This window comes from Mastigoproctus giganteus, chromosome 5, assembly GCF_048544385.1.
Source record: "Mastigoproctus giganteus isolate SK-2022 chromosome 5, ASM4854438v1, whole genome shotgun sequence".
Taxonomy (NCBI): Eukaryota; Metazoa; Arthropoda; class Arachnida; order Uropygi; family Thelyphonidae; genus Mastigoproctus; species Mastigoproctus giganteus.
Window position 1 is genome coordinate 114,927,710 of NC_143579.1, and position 18,717 is coordinate 114,946,426.

Genomic DNA, 18,717 nt, shown 5'->3' on the forward strand with positions numbered 1-18,717 from the left:
AAAAAAAAAATTAACTGCATTATGCACCAATCCATTTGATATGTATGTATGTATGTATGTATTATAATGCCAGCACGTAGGCCAAGGCGTTATGGATTCAAGGCCAAGCTGACTGTTGTCGCACCTCCCATTATATACGGACTCTGCTAGCATTCATATATTAGTAAACACTAGATTCCGAGCGGTGAGGTTGTTGACTGTGCGTAAGCTGTACAAATAGTTTTCAAATATTTTTATTAAAGATTATTTTTAAAAAATAATCTTTAATAAAAATTTATATGCAAATATGAATGGAAAGAAGAAATGTAATGGCGCTGAGTGTTCTTCTAGATTCAAACATCGAACAAGGTTTGAAAGTAAGGCAGGCGTTGCAAAATGACATTTGATGTTATAAAGAGTTTTATGCAGATAAAAAGAATAAAAAACTGTGCAAACTAATCTGATCAGTTATTTTTCAAAATAAAAATACAGTACATACTTCACTTATATTCTTTCGGTATGTACATATTGCAATAAAAATCATTTGTACTGTACTTACTAGTATTTTTCATTTTTATATTTTTATTTTCTTTTTTTTGAAAGAACTTCGTGTGCATAAATTTATAGTAAACGAACACCCATAAATTTTTGCAACTCGATCCATATAATCAAATTGTCGGAACGCATTACATTAAAATGCTTACTACCTCACATAGCGTGGTATATTTTTGGCTCAAATTAACCACACTATGCAAGGTATTCCTGTACATAAATGTTTCCTTATGGATATAAAATATATCTGTCAGCTATAAGTAAGATCTGAAAAATGGACCAGTTAACATGTTTATAGACCCTTGTTTTTTATCATTGTAAGAGATTTGCTTCCCATTTACAGGTTGAAAGAAATTAACATGAAAAGGCATAATTTAGCCTACCAGCCCCTCACATTCTTATATCCACTGGCAGTAATACCAGTGGATATAAGAAGTGGATACAAATACACCTACACACCCTATCATAAATTCCTTTAAAGAAATTTTTATAAAGTCATATATTAATATTAATTTTATATGCATCCATAATTAATATATATATTTATTAGTTAATTAATACAATAATTATAATTAATGTATTTCTATTCATAGTTTTTACAGGATACTTTAGATGCCCTCTTCAATATCCTAATGCAAAATTCAGATTCAGAACTTTATGATAATCTTGTTTTTGAGGCACTGGTAAGTATACTCTTGAATGTTTGTAACACATTAGTGATCTTCTTGTTTATTTTGTATGCCTTTCCCTTTTTTGAATATTTGTTACAATTTAAAATTAAATAAATTCAGATTATTTTATATTATTTGTAGCAGCTTGCATTGACTTGGCCATTGCATATAGTTACCTTTCTTTATAATACAGGTGGTGCCTCGCAATTCGACATACCGCGATTCGACAGTCTCGCAATTCGACGTACCACTATTCGATAGTCGAATTTCGCGGGCCAGCAAAAACGCTACATGATATTGCATGATAGAATTCTTTGCTGGACTACGTAACTGCGTTTAACGTTACTAAATAGCACTAAATAGTGACGACTGCTTCATACATTTTAACCAGTGGTATTAAAGAGCGAGAGTAACATTTAACCAATGATAGATTAAGCGAGAATAGCTCCCTCAATCGTTCAGCTACGTTAGCCACCCTCAAAGATAGCTACGGGTATGCCGTCAGTTCTTCCTCAGTTATGAGACAACATTATCTCGTTAATAATCGTAGTCTGAGTTGACGTTTGCTCTAGTTGTTTGTGCTAATTTATAATTCTGCATTTCTCATAAAGTAAAAAATTTTGTGCTTTGGCAGTTATTTATTTTTTGAGTGAAATTTGATAATGGGTCCAAAGAGAAGTGAACAGCGGAATAATTCAGGAAAGAAACACACTTGGTTGAGCATAGAAAAGAAGAAAGAAATTATAGAAAAAGTACAGGAAGGTAGAACAATTACAGATGTAGCTCAAGAGTATGGCGTCCCTAGGTCAACCCTGGCAACTTTTTGGCAACAAAGAGACAAGATTATAGGTGCTAGGGTGTTCGCTGGAACAATGAAAATTTCTGACAGAAACAGAGCTTTAATCAATAAAGAAATGGAAAAGCTTCTTCTCACCTGGATTAGAGAAAGACAGATGAAAGGAGATCCAGTAACTCAGGCAATGATCTGTGAGAAGGCTAGGTTAATTTTTGAAGAATTGCAGAAGAAAATTCCAGGACGTATCTCAGATCAAACTGATGAATTCAAGCAAGTCGTGGGTGGTTTCACAGATTCAAAGGTAGAACAGGTATCCATAGTGTTCTCAGACATGGGGAAGCAGTTAGTGCAGATAAAAGGGCTGCAGAAGAGCTTGTGAAAAAATTTGAAGATTTAATCATGAAGGAAGGCTACTTGCCGCAGCAAATTTTTAACAGGGATGAAACTGGGTTATTTTGGAAGCGCTTACCAAATCGAACATACATCACGCAAGAAGAAGTGACGCTCCCAGGACATAAGCCTATGAAAGATAGGCTTACCTTGTTATTGGCAGCAAATGCAAGCGGAGACTTTAAAGTAAAGTCACTTCTCGTTTACCACTCTAAAAATCCTCGCTGCTTTGGGAAGAAAATCATCAAGTCCAAACTGCCAGTGATGTGGAGATCCAATGCAAAAGCCTGGGTAAACCAGAAATTCTTCAAAGATTGGATTTTTGAGGAGTTTGCCCCGAGCGTAAAAAAATTCCTCATTGACAACAATTTACCTTTGAAAGCACTGCTGATTCTTGACAATGCTAGTGCCCACCCCCAAGACTTGGCAAACATTCTTGAAATTGACTTTGATTTCATCAAAGTCCAGTTTTTGCCTCCAAACACCACATCACTGACCCAACCCATGGATCAAGAAGTAATTGCCTGTTTTAAAAACTTTACACCAAGGCTTTGTTTTCACAGCTTTTTGACGTGACTTATTCTTCTGATAAGACACTGAAGGAGTTCTGGAAGACTGAGTTCAATATTCTTCACGCCATTTCCTTTATTAAAACTGCCTGGGAGGGAGTGACACAGAGGACCCTTCGTGCATCATGGAAGAAACTCATTCCTTCCTTTTTTTGGGATGACAACAATGCAGTCCAAGCCGCTGAAGAATCAGAAGCAGCTGCAGCCATGCGAGAAATCATTTCGAGGGCAGAGAACCTCGACATAGGAGAAGTTGATGAGGCTGATGTGGAAGAGCTTGTGGAGGATCACGATGACGAACCAACCGTGGAAGAACTCAAAACACTCAGCGAACAGGAAGCAAAAGAGAGAGAAAAGGAAATTTCACTTGAAGAAGCAGAAGACAGGGAAAAAGGCTGATGCTAACAGCTGCCATTAAAGAAATTTTATTCCACTGGGAGAAGGTGCAGTCTGCTTGTTTAAAATGGCACCCCAACACTGCTGTTGTAACTAGAATGACAAATTTGTTTAACAACACTACTATGCATCACTTCAAGGCTATCTTGAAAAAGAGGGAGAGACAGTCCACCCTTGATCAATTCCTCATCCCCATTCACGCCAAGAGGAGAAGAGAAAGGGTAGAACAAGATAAATAAAACATCCTTCCAACATCTAAGGCTCAATGAAATGTATGTACTCATTATGTATTTTGTAATTTCATTTGTTATATGGTAGAATATAGTAAAGTCAGTAATACTGTGTATTTCTCTCCGACAACGAATTAATCAATTTTCCATAAACTTATATGGGAAATATTGAACCGCAATTTGACAAATTCGCAGTTTGACTCTAATCTGGCGACAGATTATAGTCAAATTGCGAGGCACCACTGTACAGTGAAACTTCCAGTTTATCTTTTTGAGAATGCTAATCAGATTATCAGTAGTGCTCATGAGGATTTGAAGGTTCATCCCAGTATCATTGGAGAGCAATTCCACTGTCCACATCATGTGGACTTATAACAGCAATTATTGCTGTTCAGTTGTCACTTTTTGTTAACTTATTATAAATGCCTTTTTTCTGCCCTGCTGCAAAAAACACTCAATTCATTGTCATTTGAATGACATTCTGTCTTTAATATTGAACATTAAATGACTCAATGCAGTCTCTGTCTGATATTATTTATGTGACACGGTATTCATTACTGTATAAGAGAACTGATATGAAGAGGGACGAAACATAAAAATATGGATGGGACAATGTTCAGGTACTGGGACTTGTTAACTTTATGATGGATGCTTCTGCTAATTGTAGGTTATCATTAAGATTATTACAAACATAATTCTTGAAAGACTGAAACTGCCTCATGTTATTGACCTATCAAGGACAAAATATGAAAGGAATCAATAAAGGCTTTGGGCCACCTACCATTTATTGAAAGTGTTTTTTAGTTTTGTGCACTCAAGCTAAGTTGTATGTATACTCTTCCATGGTGAATTTGGAATTTGAATTATCCAAGCAGATCCTGATTTTGCTGGCACAATATCAGAAATAACAACGTCCAACTTGAAATAAGCTGCATGATCACTGAATTATGACCACCCCTGTGAAAACTGAATGCGATCTGTTGACCACGTGAGGTACTAGAGTACAGAGTTAGTCGACTGACAAAGCATAGATAAGGTGTCAATGGTTCAGTAGGTAGTAAAATTCTGAGCATGATGGGTAAAAGGAAGGATTTATCAAACTTTGATAAAGGACAGATTGTGGGTGCTCGACGAGCTGGTTCCTCAGTTTCCCAAACTGCTGAACTGGTGGGATGTTCGAGAGCCGCCATAGTTAAAGTGTACCAGGACTAGCGTCAAAATTTTCAAACAACAACCTGACAGCAAAACTGCAAAGGTCAGTGAAAGGTTGATGTTAGTGGTGAGCGCTGGTTCCTGGACTCGTACAGGAAAACAGATGCAGCACTGTTGAAGAGTTGACTACCCAATACAACATGGACCAACCCCGAACAACATCTGGCATAACCGTACATTACAGATATGTGCTATACCAGCAGACGACCCCTATGGCATCTTCTCCTAACCAAGGTTCATCGGCGTAAAAGGCTAACCTAGTGCAAAGAGCATGCAAGTTGTACGTTAGAAGACTGGTAGAAGGTTGGTGGTCGGATGAGTGACGTTATTTACTCCACACCGTGGATGGTCGTGTACAGAATTGGCGTTAACATCATGAGGCTCTTGATCCATCATGCATGGTATCAAAAGTGCAGGCTGGTGGAGGCAGTTGTATGTATGGTATGGGGCATGTTTCACTGCCAGGAACTTGGACCCCTGTTGCATGTGGAACAACGTATCAGTGGTTTCCGCTATCATCAATTGCTTGCGACTGTGTACACCCCCACTATGTTACACTTTTTTCCGAATGGCGATGGTATCTTCCAAGATGACAATGTGCCCAGCTATTGGGCACTTGATGTGCAGGAATGGTTTAAGGAACACAATTCTGACTTCCAGCATATCGATTGGCCTCCCAACTCCTCCGATATCAGTCCCATAGAGCACTTGTGGGAACACTATGGAAAGGCATATCAGGCGTCTGGATACACCAATCATGTCAATACCTGCATTGTTGACCGCATTACACACAGCTTGGTTGGCCATACCTCCCGAACCTTCCGGCATCTTGTTGAATCGATGCCACGTACTAGCTGCTGTACTGAGGGCAAAAGGAGGACCTACGAAGTATTAGGTAGGTGGTCATAATTCAGTGATTACTCAGTGTATTTTAGTGTACAAATAAATTTGAACCAAATAAGGAAAAAAAAAAAAAATTATTACCCACCAATTTAAATTATAAAATTTAATATTAATAATTTTTACCATATTTTATATATTTATTAACATTAATCACTATAATAAACTTTATAGTGATGTCTTTTTTATTGCACAGTATTCAGTGTAGGTGGGAAATTGGTAATCATTGGATTCTAGAGTATTATATGATTCTTTTACTTATCCTGTGAAAGTTTTATCCAGTAGTACTAGACTTTCATATATAAATATTAAAGGATCAGAAATTTTCAACTTTTTTATAAAGAAAATTTTCTGAAATTCTATGCGTTTAGAAAGTTTTATGGGTTTAGTTTTGATAAAAATAATCCTGCACTATTTCCTTATTAACTTGCAAAAATGATATAAATGGATTAAATAGTATATGCTGGTAAAAATATATTTTATAAATCAAATTAAAGACTTATTAACCTATTAATATTCACAAACTTTAGTGCTAATTAAAATGCAGCTCATAACTGCTCACTTAGAATTGACAGTTCACAGTCAACACATTTGCAAGGCTTGTCAGGTAGAATGTTTCTCAGCCTGGTATGTGTGTGTGTGGTTGTTATTAGTAGAGACTATTTTTGCAGGAATGGGGTACATAACATGAAGCATTTTTACTGATATATATCGGTAAAAATATATTAATATAAAATTATAAATATATTTATTACACAAAACATACATTTTGCTATTCTGTATAGTTGCAGAAAGAAATGCAAATATATATGTATGATGTAGTAAAGTTAGCAGCATCATATGTCAATGAAGATGTTAAAAGAATTAGAAAATTGTATGCATCTCTATTTTACTGTGTTGGGCAAATACAGTTAGGGCTATGGGGCTAAACACACAACCCATGTATTTAATTAAAAGCTTTCCTTCCATGCAGCTCATAACTGCTCACTTAGATTTGGTACATTATTCACAGTCAACACATTTGCTAGTTGAGGCCTCATGTCATGAGATAAGTGGCCCATGAGATAAGCTAACTTGAATGCGCTCTGCCCCTGTTCAGACTAAGTATAGCCAGTATAAGTATGCCATACATTATACTTCATGATGATGTTGTTTGATATCATTTAATGGCCAGAATATGTTCACGCCATTAAACAGTATCAAACTGAAGAGAAACATATTTATTACTCAAATGAAACTTGGATTACTGCTGGTCACAATAAATAATGAAGTAGCACAAGACTCTTGGGGTACAAGATTACAGAGTGTGAGGACACAGAATATAGAGCTCCTGGGAATGGATAAGTTTTTCTAAAACTTTACTGTCTTTTTGATTAATTAACATAATATATTGTGTTTGACAAATAGTTTAATAGTCTTAGTCGTTTGTTAGCTTATTTTTAAATTCAGCTAGTGATTTTGTAAGTTACGATTTGGTGTGAATATCATAGCACGTAACAAGTAGTGTGCAGTGGAATAGTAGAGTTTTAATTGTGATAAATAAGTAGGTCAGAGGTTCTAATCATATAATTTGGCATATAATTTTTTATTTTTAGCTAAGAAATTTTACCTTAATAAGCATATAACTAATTCAAAACTTTGTAAACATATATCTTGAACTTGATAGCATAAGGTTATAATTTAAACTTGATAGTGTAATATGTAGCTTGGTGTTGTATTGTAAGTTAATCACTTAAATTGATTAATTTTCATTATTAATCAATTAAATTGTGTTTAAATGAAAATTATGCCCCAGACATGCAAAGCAATGAGAACAGAGTAGCAGGCGTGCTGTGGCTCAGGAGAGAATGAAAGGGAGTGATTCTCCTGTGAATCACAGACTAGCTAAATATGCAACTTGTGCAATGTTTGCAAACTTTTCTAGGGCAAGACATGAGAGGGCCAAGGGGATTGCCTTACTTGTGTTTGGTGCAGAGAATGTGACAAAATTAGGCATCAACTTAAGATTCTGACGGGAATTTATCAGAGTTCGAAGTGTAGGGAGAGATCGAGCCCTCAGCTACCCAACTCAATACCAGAGCTCACACTTGTGCATTTTCCCAAGGCAGAATGCACTGTTTCCAGAGTAGGTAGTTATTGTCGGAGAAATGGGAAATATGTTATGTAAAAAGGATAGGTGGAATACGACCAGGTATGTCTGTCAGGGACAAAAGTAGATGACGTTGCAGATCACAAAAGGTGATATTTTGTACATATTGGCACAAATGATATTAAGTGTAGATCTGAGTGCTTGCTTAACAAGTACAGGACAGTGTTGTGAAAAAAGTCATGAGTTAGGATTGAATTTGAAAGGGTCTGCAATTTTTCCCAGGCATGATGGTGGGGGGGGGGGTACATGTTCAGAGCCTTGTCAATCAATTTGGCCCTGGAGAGAATGTGCAAAGCTTGTCAGGTAGAATGTTTCTCAGCCTGGTATGTGTGTAGTTGTTATTAGCAGAGGCTATTTTTACAGGGACAGGATACACTTATATAGAAGGGATGCAAAAATATTTTCCGCTGTCATCAAGTCAGTGTTAGGTGGGTCGGAAAACTACTAGCATGGGGGATACACAACCTAATTGATAATTGATTCTTGCACTGTTTCAATTGGAACATGCAGGAACGTGAAAGTGATTCTTGCACTGCTTCAATTGGAACATGCAGGAACGTGAAAGTGATTCTTGCACTGCTTCAATTGGAACATGCAACAACTTGGAAAGACGGGATTTCAAGCCCTGCAGTGTGTCATCATGGAACAAGTAAATACATGGGCTGTGTTAAGGTAACTAAGAGTAAGAAGATATGTGTGTGTACTTGTATGTACACTAATGCTAGGAGCATTGTAAGTAAATTGATGAATTTGAAGTACTGATTAATTGTAAGTAAATTGATTTAATTTGAAGTACTGATTAAGTCCCCAGATGTAGAAATTATAGGAATTGGGGAGACATGGTGTCACTCAGACATAAGCAATGGTGAATTTGAATATGGGGAGTACGGGAAGAACAGACAGGACAGGAGGAGGAGAGGAGAGGAGTGGTTATGCTCTTAGTTAAGAAACATTAAACTTAAGGCAGTGCATGCAGTCAACATGAATGACCAAGGCAGTGTTGAGTCAGTTTGGTGTAGTATAAGCACCGGGAAATCAAAATTGAGAGTAAGAATGTGTTATAGGTCTAATGAATGTGATAAGAATACCAAACAGCTATACAGATAAATAGTGGGCCAGTAAATCAGAATGTTATATAATGTGAGATTTTAACTTTCCAGATATTTAATGGAATTTGTTAGTTGGTCACTCACACACTAGCAAGACTTTTGTAGATTTATGGGACAACTGTTTTCTACAGCAGTGTGTTAGAGAGGCAACCAGAGGAAACAATACTCTTGATTTGGTCGTCAGCAGCTATTCTTCATGCATTAAGAATTTTCAGGTAATGGACCTTACTGTGGCAATGATCACAGTGTACTAATGTGGAATTTAATTAAAGGCAAACTACTGTCAAGGGTAAAGGAAAGGCTTTTGCTTTCTTGAGAGTAACTACCATGGTTTCAGTTCTTAAATTTAATGCACTGAGACCAACTGATGTTACCAACAGCAAATTCTAAATGGGAAACATGAAGCAATCATAGAAGTCACTAGGCTTTTCATATCAACATAGAAATACCGTTCAAGACTTAGACCTAAATTGATGTCAGATGAATTATTGAGACATACGGCAGAGACGAAAAATGCATGGGATGCATATAACTTATCAGGCATTACAAAAGCCTATTGTGGATATAAGCAAGTCTGTAATCAAGTCGAAAAGGAAATTAGGCAGGCTAAGGCAGATTATGAAAAGTCTCTGACAAAGAATGCAAAGAACAGTAGCAAATACTTATATGGTTATATTAACAGTAGAAGGTATGGGTTAAATCACATTGGTCCACTTGATGGTTTGGTGATCCTGCTCGGGTTGCTGAGAGGCTGAATAGATATTTCGCATCTATATTCACACATGAGGAATACTTTAGGGAAGGTGATGCCAGAAGTTTATTAAACTCTAACAAGAAGTGGAATGATTTCGTGATAACTGACAGGAAAGTGGAAGAGAAATTGTTGAAGCTAAAGATAAAAAAAGGTGCCTTGGGTGGACTGAAACTATCCAGTTATATTAATGGAGGCAGCAAAAAGGAGTAACCAAACCCTTAGCTATAATTATGAGAGCATCCTTGGATTGAGGGGGAGATCCCTATGGACTGGATATGTATGAATGTACCTCAATTCATAAAGGGGAATCAGAAAGTGATGTGAGTCACTGAGTAAAAAAGTAATGCAGGACCATCTAGACAGGAATGCAATTGTACTGCAGTCACATCATGGATTTATTCAGGGGTGGTCTTGTCTAACCAATCAGATTGGATACTGTGATTAAGTGACCAAGGAACTCAATGCAAAGAATAATTTTGATATCATATACTTGGATTTCATGAAGGCTTTTGATACCATTGCACATAAAAGACTGCTGTACAAACTGGAGCAATGGGGCATCAAGGGAAAAGTACTACTATAGATAAAGGGATGTTTTGGGGAAGAAGATAGAGAGTAGTTATCAGTGGGCACTGTCCCCTCATGGACTAATGTTATTAGTGTGTTCCCCCATTGTTGGTTTCATTATTTATTAATGATATTGATGAAGGTATATCAGGCTTAAAGTCTAAGCTTGCAGATGAAACAAAGGTTGGCAGGGTGGATAAGGACAGTAAAAGTTTGTAATAAAGTTATTCAGCAATTACTGCATATGGGGTAGCAGTAATTGTAGAATCTTATCAACTGTGTGGTATTATGCTCAGGATAGTCATTGCCTTATCCCTACTAGCAGGGATAAGAAGATGATTATCTCTTTGTACAAGCTGTGGTTAGGCTGCATCTTGAGTACTGTATACAGGTCTGGAGGCCTCACTTTAGGAAGGATGTAGATCTGCTAGAACAGGGTGCAGAGAAGGACAACTATATTGGTGAAAGGAACAAAAAGTTTGCAGATGTGAACTGCTTCTTGCCAAGAAAGGCTGCAGCATCTACAGACTAGGCACATGTGGAGAGATCTGATTGAGGTGTTTAAGGTCTTGAATGGATTGAGTATGCTAAATGTTGACGGCATTTGGCCTCTTTCTGAGGCTACACACGCACACATATGAGGTGATATACTCGTTAATTCAAGTTGAGGAGAGATGATTGCAGGATAGCTGTGTAGAAATTTGCCTTCAGCCAGCAGGTGATTGATTGTTGGAACAAGCTTCCATTTGTTGTTGTGGAAGTGGGTAGTTTAAATAAATTCAAGAATTCTTGTAGGGTATGGATGAGTAAAGTGTAGGTTTTTTTTTTTTTTTTTTACTGATGCTTTATAAGCCTGCTTTCTTGCACCATTGGCCAAAAATACTACTACTTGCCAATCATGGATGAAAAAATGCAATTTTATGTGAATACAAGTAATATCCATGGGTTTGAAGGTTCCTTTAATTAAAATGAGAGATTAATACTTTTATACCATGTCGCTGAATTATGCTTTGTTCCTGACATAGAAATGCATTTATATGTCAGTCATTTCTATGTCCTGACAAAGAAATGCATTTATATGTCAGTCATTTCTATGTCAGAAACAGAGTAATGCATTTATAGGCCAGAAGCAGATCTGATGATTAACAAATGAAAATGGATGGTATGTGTGTTTTGAAAAAAAGATTTCAGTAACATCCAGCCAAGCAGTATGGCTATTTTAGACAACACCCTGTATCATTCTCTTCACCTTGAAGATATTCCAATGAAAGAAACTCGGCTGATATGCAAGCATGGTAGTCTTGCTAAATTTAGCATGCTGTTATGATCAGCTTAAACCAGAATTACTAGACATAGTTAATTTTGGTAAAGGATCAGTTTTCAATTTACTATATAGATACAATTCCAGTTTCTCTGGCTGTAAGATGCTTCACTTATAACAGTATCATTGTTATTTCATTCCACCCAAAATGAAAGGCTACATTGCTACTAAAACAGATAATTTAAAATGGCAAAAGTAGTGAAACCTTGTAGATGCACTGAAAACTGTTACATGCAGTTGGTTACCTTATATTTAGCACATACAAAAGGTGGATAAAGAATTGTTCAGATCTGTTGAAGTGACTGATTGTGTCATTGAACACTTGACTTTGAGATTTTCAGATGACAGTACATCAGCATTATACAGTAGCAAATTAATAATGACAGTACATCAGAATTATACAGCAGCAAATTATTAATGAGAGTAAATCAGAATTATACAGCAGCAAATTAATAATGATAGTACATCAGAATTATACAATAGCAGCAAATTATTCAGCATAATGATAATCTTATAACAATAAAAAGAACATCTTTGACAATTAAACACTTTGCAGATATGTTGGCCATACATTTAAATGGAAAACCATTGCTTCGATTTGATCCTGAAGATTTGACATAACGATGTCAAATCTTTCCTTTGTAATCATTGTTCAGCAGTCGAACAAAGCAGAAGAAGTAAATTCTATATGGCAATTTTTAATTTTAATTTATGTGCCGAGCTTGTGCATTAGGTGGTTTTATGTGAAACATCCTTTGCGTTTCTTTTAGGTATTTTGATTTGTATATATTGATTACGAAATAAAAGAGCTGAACTGAAACTGATTTTGTACTGAAAATATTTTATTGATCATTCACAAATTTCCATGATTTCTGGAAGATAATATACAATGGATTTATGATAATTAAAGTATATACTTGAGATGTATATACAGCCAGTTCTCACTTTACGAGTTCCTGGGTTTACGAGTTTTTTTTTTCCCAAAGTATCAAGTATCAAAAAAATCGAAAATATGATCCTTAATTGCAAAAAATGAATGTTAAACATTCATAAATACTGCATTTGAAACTACGCGCGTAGCTATACAATACAGTGTACCCAGCTTTACGATATTAATCCGTTCCAGAGACACCATCGTATCGTGAAAATATCGTAATGTGAACCCAATAATACATTGTTTTTTTTGGTAATTCGTTCTACGGCCTTGAAAGTTGAAATTTTCGCTATATAACTCTAAAAGGTTGTTTTTTATAGTGCAAATTGTATTAGTTATCAATTCAAATCATTAAAATGCACTACACTTTCATCATTATCATACGTTCTGTTATAAGAAACAATTTTGAAGGGCTTTTTGATATTTTTCTAAAGCACATTTCTGGTAGTCCTGACCATAAAACAATAAAAACAATTTGCACTTTCCGGTTTATTGGGCTTTTCTGTTACTATAAGCAATTATAAACAGGTAGTAAACTTGATCTTCTTGCATTTGTGAAAATACCAATAGCTGGAATTGTGTGTTATTATAGTGAAATGTGTTTCCCATTTACTGAAATCTTCAATCGTATAAAAAACATTAAAAAAAATTTTTTTCAAAATCTTCTTTTCATTCCTTTTTTTTTTAAGTTTCGTAAACTTGTTACTCTGTGCAAATCGTGTTAGTTGCAATTTGTGCATTCCGTTAAAAATGCTTATGCATCTATTGAAATTTATAAAGAAAATAGAAGATTATCTTGGAAACAAACACCTCTTGAAGCATTTCTGAAGAAGATGACTCCTTGCACAACAAACGAACGAGTGCCGAGCCAATAATAAGTGATCAACGAGTGTGCATATAGTCAATGATGAAGAATAAACATTCTTTAAAATTTTTAAGTTATAAATAATTTCTTTATTATTATAATTTGCTTGATTTTACAGGCTACGTTTTCATTTCTTTGGATAAATCAATCATTGTTTAAACATAAACTAATTAGCTAAATAATTTCATTGTTGAGAACATAACCCCTATTTTTAACATTATGTCTATGGGCTTTAATTCCCACTTTACGAGTGCGCGCTAGGAACGAATTAACTCGTAAAGTCAAGAACTACCTGTACTTGTGACTGCAACATATATAAATGTGTCTGGAAAATAGCATTGATTTAGGTACCCGACCTTGTAGTTGAAATGACATATGCAGCTGTTGGGGACACCTAACAATGAAATGTAAGAAAAATGTGAGACAAAAAATGAAATTGTTGACAAATATTTGTATTGTTACAGTCATATGACAAATACTTGTATTGTTGCAGTTATATTGTTGACACCATGCCAAAACCACAGATGTGCAATTTGGCACTTTTTACATAAATGCATTCTTGAGGTTGTTTCTTGGTCAACTACATCCTGCCAAAGACTCATATGTGCATTTCAAGGCCAAGCGGTTAAAAATGTTACATGCATTTTCACTTATCTGTGAAAAAAACACCTGACCAAGATTCACGAATGTGGCACTTTCTTTAGTTTGGCATGAAAAAAAGTACCACTTTCAGGTTTTTGGCAAGTATAGTAGGGTGGGGAGAGGCCAGCTCTTGCATGCTGTTACATGTATGGTTTTGTTTATCGCAGTTTGCCAATCAGTATTACTGTTTAGTTGTCCTTTGTAACATCTCATTTTTGTGTCAAAAGTAAAATTTGGAATGAGTTCAAGAATGCAAAAATTTCTTGTGCCGTGTTCCTCACTTTAAATAGAATCTGATTTGGAAGATGAAGATTACGATCCCTTCAATGACTTTCAAGTTTCAGACAAAGATAAAAATTATGTACCCTCTGATGACAATAACGACTCATCACTTATGGCTTCGATGTGCATTTACTTTTTAAAAATTATCCCCAGTTTAAAAACTGTAAGACACATTTTTTGAGTCATGCTATTTAGAAATGGAGTGTGACTCAATGCACTCTAAAGTTGAGAGAAATGCCAAGTATGTACCCAGGCATATCCCTGAGGGATTGGGCCCAAATAATTAGAGGCGCAAGATTAAAACCTATGCCATTCTGTGTAAATATCGTCCAATGCGATGACTTTTGCGATTTTACTTTTCTCACCACACAACTTAAAGGTGCTGTTCCTTGGAGAAAAGTCTGCTGTCTTGAATTACAAAAATGACAGGACGGATATGTCACATTGTTTTACAAAACAAACTACAAAGATGAATTTATAACAGTAAACCTAAAAAGACAAGGGAAGATCCAGCAATGAGCAGCCCAACCTTCCCAAAGTCTGTAATAAGGAACTTTGTATATCTCAAGCAAAGCCTAAAAATATAATGAAAATGTGCCAAGATTTCACAATACCGAAAGAGTATCACAAATTCTATTTAAAATTAAAAGCATCAATAGAAATAAGTGATATTACCAGCACCGGATTTAAGTGAAGAATCTGAAAATGAAGAAGATATTGAAAATTAATTTATACAAACTTTTATGTTATTGTAATTAAACATGTGTTATTAATATATTTTTATTTATTTATATGTATATATTATTCTGACATCATTTTATTAATAAATTGTTCGTTTCTGACCAACAAAAATGTGTTCAAAAAAATTTTTTTTTCACCTTTTGAATTCTTTTTCAATCTGACAAACTTTCAAACTTCCCAGTGCCAAAACTGTGAAAGTGATTTTTAAGCTTAAATTAATGGCAAGCTTAAATTACCAATATGATTTAAAAACAGCATCTTTGGAAAGTACAGGAACTCCCCTACTTACGTAATAATCAACTTACAGAAATTCGACTTTACGTAAGTTTTTGCCGGCTGGTGCAAAGTTTAAAAAATAGTGGAAACATATTTTGCATCACATGGGAAAAAATAGAGGTATCATGAAATTTTCGTAACGTGAACTCAATAACACATTGTGTGTGTTTTTTTTTTTTTTTTTTTCTTTTTTTTGTAATTCATTCCAAGACCTTGAAAGTTGAAAATTTCGCTGTGTTACTAACCTGTTTATCCTTCTAAAAGGTCATATTTATAATGGGAATTGCACTACCCTTTCATCGTTATCATATGTTCCCGTTATAAGAATCAGTTTTGAACACCCTTTGTAAGAATTTTCTAAAGCACATTTCTGGAGGTCACAACCATTAAACAACAAAAAACAGTTTCACTTTCCAGTTTATTGGGCATTTCTGTTAGTGCATCTAATTATAAACGAGAAGTAAACCCGATCTTATTGCATTTGCGATAATACCAATAACTACAATTGTGTGGGTTTTTACACTATTTTGGAGAAATGTGTTCCCCTTCACTGAAATCTTCAATCGTATAAAAAACAAATTTTCAGAAACTTCTCTTCATTCCTATTTACGAATTACAATGATAAAAGGAAAGTGCAAGTAGTGGTAGTGCCAGGAAACAAAACAAAATCGATTTAGAAATGAAGATGAAAATGATTAAGAAGTACAAAGCAGAACAAAGTTTGTCATCTATTGCAAGGTCTCGCTGCTTCAACAGTGAATACTATTTTGAAGGACAGTCAAACGATCAACGCACTTAAGATCAACAGTGATCACAAAACAGCATTCAGGTGCTATATCGAAGTTGGGACAGCTGTTAATAATATGGATGGAAAATCAGATTCAGAAGCAAGTGCCCCCGAGTCTAATGACCATTCAAGCAATAGCAACAAGTATGTGGTGAAGTCGCCTGTGCCGATTCTGCAGCTGCAGAGAAACTGTGTGATGTGTTGGAAAAAATTATTCATGAAGGTGACTATTCAGTGCAGTAAATTTTTAAAGTTCACGGACTGCTCTGTGTTGGGAAGAAATGCCGGAGCGAATATACGTTGCCAAAGAGGAAAATACAATGCCAGGTTTCAAGGCATCAAAAGCTAGGGCCACGCTCTTGCTTGGGGCTAATACAGTGGGAGATTACAGATTAAAATCACTGCCTTTGTACCATTCTGGAAATCCTCATTCATTTAAGGGCATCATTAAAACCACCTTATCCACGAATTCCCAATCGAACCAGAGAGCACGGATAACAATAACATCACTCTTTGAGGATTGGTTTAAATGCCGCTTCATTCCAGAGGGTGAAAAATATTGTAAAGAAAATGACATTCCTTTCAAGATTTTACTTCTATTAGATAATGCTCCTGGACATCCTACACATCTAGATTATATCAATTTGAATGTGAGAGTCATATTTCTACTGACTACACGACTTCATTCATCAATCAGGGTGTTATTTCAAATTTAAAAGCATACTATTTACGCACAACTTTTGCTCAGGCATTATCTGCAGCAGACGATGAGAAAAATTTTACATTCAGACACTTTGAAATCTTACATGCCATCTTAAACATTAATAAGGCCTGGACAGAAATTACTAAAAGTTGTTTAAATGGCGCATGGAAGAAAATATGCCCACGGCACGTAAAAGGCTTCGAAGGATTTGAAAAAGACGAAACATATGAAGAGGTTACAGAATCAATTACAAGATTGTAAAAGTTGCAGTGCTACTTCAGTTGGAGGTTGATGCCAAAGATGTGGAGTTAATAGAGGAAGAAGAGAAGAAATTATCTAATGAAAGACTTATTGACTTGCAGGCAGCGATAGTGATAGAAGAAAATGCTGACAAAGCTCAAGATGAACCGATGAGGAGCTGAGACGCTTCATCACCAGAGAGATGGCAATAGCATTTCGTGAAATTGCATCTGCAATGGCAAGGTTTGAGAAGATGGATCCTGACAGCAAATGATACTTAATAGTTAACAGAGAGGTGAATGATATGCTTGCTTGCTACAAAGAAATGTACAATGAAAAGAAAAAAGCCACTGTCCAGTCATCCATTAATATGTTCTTTCGTAAGGTTGAGTGGCCGACCCCTTCTAAATCTCCACAGTAGTGTACTTATCACCTGAAGACGTTGATTCTGGCAACGATGCTCGAGAGGTAAAACTTACTAACATTATGCCTGTCTCCTCTCTTTTTTTGTAATTTTAAAATTGCACGCTTTTGTAATTTTTCCTGCGCATGAGATAAAAAATTTAATAAATACAATAAATAATTCTATTTCCATGTTCGTCGAACATTTCTTTTTTGATTCAATCAATTCAGCGAGCACAGTTGCGAGTGCTGCACAAGCATGGGGGAAATTCTGCCTTACGTAATGTTCCGCGGAACGCAACCCTTACGTAAATCGGGGAGTTCCTGTACTTATAAAACAACATTTAGTTAAATAACTTAAAACCTTGATTTTTCTAAAGTCAAAGAATCTTTAAATGCGTTTTTCTCAAACTCTCCTTTTGAAGATGAATGGTTTTGCCGTGGAATCGACGATATGACAAATAATTGTATGTATTGTTGCAATCGTACTTACTGCAGTAGTAACTACAAGAAGTACAATTGTGATGTCATACTATTCAAAATATCTAAAAAGTTAAAACTCAAGATTTCATACCGATCATGAAAAATACGTCACACGCTCTAATCACACTATTAGTCAGTGCTTGTCACAGACTAGTGGTGTGAGCATGGGGAAACATCTCTTGCAGATGCCACAGATGATGTCACTTCTGTGACTAATCAGATTTACTTAGTAAGTACCCCTAAAGATGTGTCACATCAAAAAGTTGGCCAAACTTCGAGCCCATTGTTAAAATATTCACAGCCCACAACTGGGTTTGGCAGACTGTTAAGTGGTAATGGACATCATTGAGATTAGAACTGAAACCACATGTGTTGGTATTAGCAATGGCCACATGGTGCAAGGAAGCTTAAGGCTTATGCTGCACCAGCCAGAAAAAAAAATAAATTAAAAATAAAATAATAATAAGAAGAAAATTTAAAAAATAAAAAATTAATAAAAGAAAAGGAAATAGACAATCTAAGTGTTTCCCTCTTCCCGTAGATAATTATCCAGCTGATCTTTGAATTTCCCTAAACTGTCAGCCTCTACCAACCATGTAGGTAACTTATTCGAATAATTTAAAACTCTCTGGCTAAAATAAAACTTCCTGCAATCCAGTCTAAACATCTCCACCCCCCTCCCCCTCGGTAACTTGAATTTATTGCCCCTAGTTCTAGAATCATTTATAACCCAGAAAATTTCGGCTTCATTCATTTTACTTTTGCCT

At 35.6% G+C, this 18,717-nt stretch overlaps 1 protein-coding gene across 1 annotated transcript in view; it reads left to right on the forward strand.

Annotated features, from left to right (window-relative positions):
- Positions 1 to 18,717, forward strand: part of mbc (dedicator of cytokinesis protein myoblast city) — a 966,604-nt gene that overhangs the window by 454,163 nt on the left and 493,724 nt on the right. Inside the window, exon 20 of the mRNA XM_090373417.1 lies at positions 1,125 to 1,214. Coding sequence (XP_090229543.1) covers positions 1,125 to 1,214 — 90 coding nt within the window. The remainder of the gene's footprint in view (positions 1 to 1,124; positions 1,215 to 18,717) is intronic.